Source organism: Macadamia integrifolia, chromosome 1, assembly GCF_013358625.1.
Source record: "Macadamia integrifolia cultivar HAES 741 chromosome 1, SCU_Mint_v3, whole genome shotgun sequence".
Lineage (NCBI taxonomy): Eukaryota > Viridiplantae > Streptophyta > Magnoliopsida > Proteales > Proteaceae > Macadamia > Macadamia integrifolia.
Window position 1 is genome coordinate 34,284,081 of NC_056557.1, and position 6,643 is coordinate 34,290,723.

The 6,643-nt window shown below is 40.7% G+C and overlaps 2 protein-coding genes across 2 annotated transcripts in view; one reads left to right on the top strand and one right to left on the bottom strand.

Moving 5' to 3' along the window:
• LOC122073426 (pentatricopeptide repeat-containing protein At1g64580-like) overlaps positions 1 to 1,587 on the top strand; it is a 10,580-nt gene extending 8,993 nt beyond the window's left edge. Inside the window, exons 2-4 of the mRNA XM_042638011.1 lie at positions 851 to 945; positions 1,044 to 1,370; positions 1,532 to 1,587. Coding sequence (XP_042493945.1) covers positions 851 to 945; positions 1,044 to 1,370; positions 1,532 to 1,587 — 478 coding nt within the window. The remainder of the gene's footprint in view (positions 1 to 850; positions 946 to 1,043; positions 1,371 to 1,531) is intronic.
• A 70-nt stretch (positions 1,588 to 1,657) lies between these two features.
• On the bottom strand, positions 1,658 to 2,682 carry LOC122086781. Its single transcript, XM_042655767.1, has one exon. It carries the CDS (start codon positions 2,555 to 2,557, stop codon positions 1,868 to 1,870), a length of 690 nt encoding a protein of 229 aa, XP_042511701.1. The 5' UTR covers positions 2,558 to 2,682; the 3' UTR covers positions 1,658 to 1,867.
• Between the last annotated feature and the right edge of the window lie 3,961 nt (positions 2,683 to 6,643).

Sequence of the window (6,643 nt, forward strand, 5' to 3'; positions counted from 1 at the left end):
CTCTCTTCAAATACATTTTTTTTTTTTTATTAACCTTCATTCTTTACTTTTCCTGGCATCCTTATCCTATTAGCCTCGTATGCCGCCGATAATCAAAATAAAGAATAGGGTAAACTTCACTTCCCTCCCCTGAACTAAGGCTAAATATCAACTGAACTCACCACCTTTGTGAAAATATCACTCCCCTCCCCTACAAGAAAAAGATGCTACCTAACAGCCCCAATCGTTAGTTTTGGCTATTAAGTCAAGTTAATTTTTTTCATAATCCCCAAAATACCCCTGTTATGTTTGCCATTAGTAGGTTCAACATACTAACGCAAATAGGTTTCTTTCCTAGGGTTCTCCGCAAGCGAGAGTACCCTCAGGAAATTGTATCTCTATTATCAAGCAACCTATCTCTGGCTAGTTCATCGCGTTTCATGTTGGAACATGAAGGAGAATCACCTTATCGAACTGAATCTACCTGCGATGCAACTCGCCAGAGGGATCCCTGATTCTTTGCAGTACTGCGGGAGCCTCCAGACCCTCGATCTCTCCGATAACTCTCTCTCTCTCTCACTGGTACTATTCCTCCTGAAATTTGCACTTGGTTGCCTTTCCTTTTAACCCTAGATCTCTCCCAGAACAATCTCTCAGGTCCCATACCTTCCAAGCTTATCAATTGCAAGTATCTTAATAGCCTTATCCTCAGCAACAACCACCCCTTTGGTTCCATCCTTTATGAGCTCTCGGGTCTCACTCGTCTCAAGAAGTTCTCGATTGGTGATAAAGATCTCTTTCCTCTTCCTTTCTCTTCTCGATGTGGGTGCTTGCTTCGTGATAGTGTAACTGTGTTTTGCCATCATTTTAGTTCTTCTGCTGGTGAATCTATTAGAATACAAAACCCATCAGTCCCCCATTTCAGAAGTCTTGATGATTTATTGCTTTTCTTTGACGGCTTGGTTGGTAATCAACCTTTCCCATCGATTCAGGTTTTCAATCGACAGTTGGGGGCCATTTCCAAGATGAAACAGTATCCCACAGTTCATTCCCTATTTAAACAGATGGACTCCTTAGTGATTCAAGCCGATTTGTCTACTCTGAATATCTTAATCAATTGCTTAAGCCACTTGAGTCGGTGGATTTTGGTTTCTCTGCATTGGATAGCATCCTGAAAAGTGGTTATGAACCAGATGTTATTACATTGAGCACTCTGATTAAGGGGCTTTGTTTGAAGAATGAAATTGGAAAGGCAATGGAGTTTTTCTACAAAATAGTGGAGTTAGGGTACCCGTGTAATGAGGTCACTTATGGAACAATAATTGATGGGCTTTGCAAGAGCGGAGATCCTGTTAAGGCCCTCATGTTGCTAAGGGAGATAGAAGAGAATGGTAAGTGTAGCCTAAACTTAATCTTGTATAACATGATTATTGATGGTCTCTGCTTAAGTATTAGACAAATAGGGCATATTTTGGGAATTATGAAAAAAATTAACTTGATTTAATAGTCAGAACTAACAGTTGAGACTGTTAGATAGCATCTTTTCTTGTAGGAAAGGGGAGTGATATTTTTGCAAAGATGGTAGATCCAGTTGATATTTCGCCTTAGGTCAGAGGAGGGGGGTGAAGTTTACCCTAAAGAATAAGATTCCATTTAGCACAACCATGAGCCAACCAACTTATGGTGAAATATTTACTTTTATTATTTAATTACAGAATAAAGACAGTTTGGTGAAATTGGTTTCAACTAGTAAAACAGTAAAAAGCAAGCAAAAAGGCAGCGTTACCCGCATCACCCCCAAGAAGCACGACGACAAGCGACACGGCCGCCGTTGAGGACTCCCGGCTGAACAGTACTAGTGCTGCTACCGTTATTGGCTTCCAAATTCTTAAGTGAGTTGAATCCCCCATTCCGAGTTTGACCAATAACGAGAGGGAATAATTATCGTCAGAATTCCAGAGTCGTACATATATGTGTTGGATCTTTCGACCTTAAAGTAACCACCGACCATCATCTCGTGTCCCTTCTTGCTTTCCATGATTCTCCACGTCACCGCCACATCCACATAAAAATACCCATAACCAGAGTCGTTCCTCATTTCATCCTTCAATTTTTTTGATTCCGAGGAAATCGTCACGTTCGGAAGGTACTGATCACCGAAAGGGAAATGGTCCTTCAAAGGGTAGCCTTGATGGAACCCATATGCCGAACCATTATACCCAAGGTTGGTGAGATGGTTGTCATAGTCGTAGTCGAAGTTATAGTAAGATAGAGAGACATCGAAGTGATCGTAGTAAATTTCCTTTACCATGTTGGTGTTCCTTGGAATTAATTCGACATATACAACGGTGGTGTTGCCTGTGCCTCTAATATCGACATAGCAGTTATAAGAAAGGTAGATGACTGGTGCGGAGGGAATCATGCTGAACCACAAGAAGATAGCGGTGAGGCTCAGGGTGAAGGTGAACCCCACGCAACACCGGCAGCAGCTGCTCATCAACTTTTTAAAGTTCTCCGAAGACGATTCCATCATCTTCATCAAATCATCATCGACTCTACGATAATCAAGAGAAGACATTTGTTGATGCTTTGCCGCCTGCCTGATAGGAGAGGAAAATGTGGAGATCGATGCCTTAGATTACATACCGTAGGGGATAAGGCCTGAACCTGCCTTTTATGCAGGCCAGGCCAGGCCACTCCCTAGGCGACCTATTAGATGCTAGAACACGTATTGGTGTTGAATTCCTTGATCCAATTTCATTGATTTAGAAAATTGACTTTTATTCCACCATCTTTGGTTGTGAGCCGTAGCTGCAAGTCAAATTAGTGCAAAAAATTCACATTGTTACACCCTAGGAATTGTCATTATTAGAGACACTCCTTGCATAATTCTAAATTACGTTCACATTCCCCTTATCGTCAGCCTATGTCATACGATGGTTGGTTTTTTGAAACCCATAAATAGGGGTGTCAACCGGTCGGGCTGATTTGGTTTCGGTCGGGCTTAATCGGACTTGAAGACTTTCAAAGGCTACACCATGTCCACCCATTTAACTAATCGCACTTAGTTATTGAGGGCATGATACACTTTATATTCGGTCGGTCGGCCTCGGGCTTTAATCGGGCTATCTTAATCGGGCTTTAGTCGGGCCTTAACCAGGCTACGGACATGTTTAATGTTAAACGGACTTTAACCGGTTTTTAAATGGACCCTCTTTAAAATGTGCCCTTGTATTCCAGCCCACTCATGCAAGCCCAAAAAAATGATAATAAATCAATAAATGATACCAAATATAACCATTATTTAAAATGTGAACATGTCTTTACTTTTTAGTTTTTACTTTCTAATTTGGGGGGTAAAATAGGTATTCTACAATCATTAAAGGGTCGGGAGAGGCAGGTGCACAATAGGCCAGTCTCGATCGGGTGTTATTTGATCTGTCTCGATCGGGAGCCCGACGGTCCAATTAGCAAAACCGAGACCGACCGTTTATAAATGGGTCAGGCTCAAGCCCAACACGTTTAATAAATGGTCCAGGCCTGGCCTGTGTATAAACAGTCGGTCCCGAATGATTTAGTCAAGTCAGACCACGAATTGACACCCCTATCCATAGACAGAAAGAAAGGCATGGTTTTCTCATATGCATATGTCTGTGAAGAAGGTTAACTGCAAAAGTTGCCAGGATTAAAATAAGAGATTCGTCTTAATCACATTTAACTCTTAAATCAACAGGTTTTGAAGAGGATGAATCGAGTGAAAAAACCTGATTATCCCATTGTTTAAGATGCCAAAATTTTCTTTTTATTGGTAGAAATTTGAGACACCAAGTTGACATTATTATTTAATTTTTCGGACTGCTAACCTTTCAGCTTTATTATATATCTACCCTAAACCGTACAAAGACGAAGATGCAGAATCGTTTCAATACTCTCAAGAGAGGGAGAGAACTTACAGCCCGCCAAAGTAGATTCTTGGGAGTGTATATAAGATGCCAAATTTTTCTTTTTATTGGTAGAAATTTGAGACACCAAGTTGACTTTATTATTTTATTTTTTGGACTGCTAACCTTTCAACTTTATTATATAACTACCCTAAACCGTACAAAGATGAAGATACAGAATCGCTTCAATACTCTCAAGAGAGGGAGAGAACTTACCGCCCGCCAAAGTAGATTCTTGGGAGTGTATATAAGATGCCAAAATTTTCTTTTTATTGGTAGAAATTTGAGACACCAAGTTGACTTTATTATTTTATTTTTTGGACTGCTAACCTTTTAGCTTTATTATATATCTACCCTAGGGGTGTCAATCGGTCGGTCCGGATTGGTTTTAGTCCGGGTTGAGTCGGTTTCGGTGTGGGAAAGTTGAAACCAAAACCGAACCAATAAGGAAATTCCAATTTCGGTTTGGTTTCAGTTTCGGTGCAGTTTGGTTTCGATTTGTCTTCGGTTTCTTAAATCAATTTGTAATCGGGTTGGTTTTGGTTTTTGGTCCAGTTTGGATTCAACTTTCCATACAAATGTATACAAAACTATGCAAATTTTGATTTTTTTTAATGAATTTTGGAGTGTTTCGGTTTCTTACCGGTTTGGTTTCAGTTTCGGTCTGGGTTTTGAGCCGATTTCGGTTTGGTTTCGGGTTCATCCGGTTTTCGGTGCGGTTCGGTTGGCTTTGGGGTTGCAATACTACAAACCGAACCAAACCAATAAGGCTTCGGTTCGGTTCGATCTGTGTTGTTATCGGTTTGGTCCGGCTGGTTTTACCGGTTCGATTTAGAAATTGACACCCCTAATCTACCCTAAACCATACAAAGACGAAGATACAGAATCGCTTCAACACTCTCAAGAAAGGGAGAGAACTTACAGCCCGCCAAAGTAGATTCTTGGGAGTGTATATAATATGCCAAATTTTTCTTTTTATTGGTAGAAATTTGAGACACCAAATTGACTTTATTATTTTATTTTTTGGACTGCTAACCTTTCAGCTTTATTATATATCTACCCTAAACCATACAAAGATGAAGATACAGAATCGCTTCAATACTCTCAAGAGAGGGAGAGAACTTACAGCCCGCCAAAGTAGATTCTTGGGAGTGTATATAATATGCCAAAATTTTCTTTTTATTGGTAGAAATTTGAGACACCAAGTTGACTTTATTATTTTATTTTTTGGACTGCTAACCTTTTAGCTTTATTATATATCTACCATAAACCGTACAAAGACGAAGATACAGAATCGCTTCAATACTCTCAAGAGTGGGAGAGAACTTACAGCCCGCCAAAGTAGATTCTTGGGAGTGTATATAAGATGCCAAATTTTTCTTTTTATTGCTAGAAATTTGAGACACCAAGTTGACTTCATTATTTTATTTTTTGGAATGCTAACCTTTCAGCTTTATTATATATCTACCCTAAATCGTACAAAGACGAAGTTACAGAATCGCTTCAATACTCTCAAGAGAGGGAGAGAACTTACAGCCCGCCAAAAGAGATTCTTGGGAGTTTGGGAGTGTATCCGTGGTTTGGCTTCATCAAAAAAAAAAAAAAAAGTATCCGTGGTTTGGTAACAGCTCTCCCAGTATGTATTCACCTTCACCATTGAAAGACTTCAGCCTTTTAATCTCTCTTCTGACGAGCTTATTCTTCCAAGTCATCCTCACCCTCTTTGGAAGCTTTCGGAAACGCTGTTCAAGCAAATGGCTCACCTTCCTCCTCTGGTCTGCTTATCAATTGGCTGATGTTGCAGCCACCGCTTGCCTTGGGATATTAACCAGCTTCCCTGGTGATCAACTGAACGAGATCGCCCCAATTTGGTCTTCTTTCCTTCTATTACATCTTGGAGGCCCTGATAGTATCACGGCCATCTCTTTAGTAGACAATGAACTCTACTTTAGACACTCCATTCAGCTCCTCTACCGAGTTGGAGTTGCTGTCTACATCCATGTTAAACTATTCCTCGTCAGGGCTGGAAATTTTGGAGGCTCCATCTCTTGGTTTGCAGTTCTCATATGGATGTTGTTGGCAGGAATCTCCAAGTATGCCGAGAGGACATGGGCTTTTCACTCAGCAAACATGGGTAATCTTAGAGATTCCATGCTTCCTCCTCCTAATTCAGGGCCAATTCCACTAGTCCCTGATGATGACGATGATCAACATAAGGATGATGGTGATCCCCAATTCATTCCCATGGATGAATATGCTTTCAGGATGATGGCGGTACCAAAAGTGGCACCTGCACCGACACCGAATGTTGGGTCATTATTAGATTCTGATAAGGCAATATTACTGCGAGGCTACCAATATTTCTGCAGTTTCAAGTGCCTCTTTGTGGATCTCGTGGTCCCCTGCTCTAATAATATTATCGACACCCAGAGATTCTTCTTACAATGCCCTTGTGGAGTTGCCTTCCAACTCATTGATGTGGAGCTTAGGTTCATGTACGATATGCTCTTCACCAAAGCCGTTGTTGTTCGTACTTCTTTAGCCTGCAATTTACGATTCCTTCGATATTCTGCCATTCTCTATGCCTTAACAGTGTTCATTCGGAGTGGCGAGGTATCATACTCCATAGAAGCAGTTATTTTGTTTAGTTGGGCACTTGTTCAAGAAACGTACGAAATCATTCAAATGCTTCTATCGGAATGGACTGTCGTCTGGCTGCATAA

Bases quoted from the DNA above. Each gene is read 5' to 3' on its own strand.
- LOC122086781 (XM_042655767.1), bottom strand. From the start codon at position 2,557: ATGTCTTCTCTTGATTATCGTAGAGTCGATGATGATTTGATGAAGATG.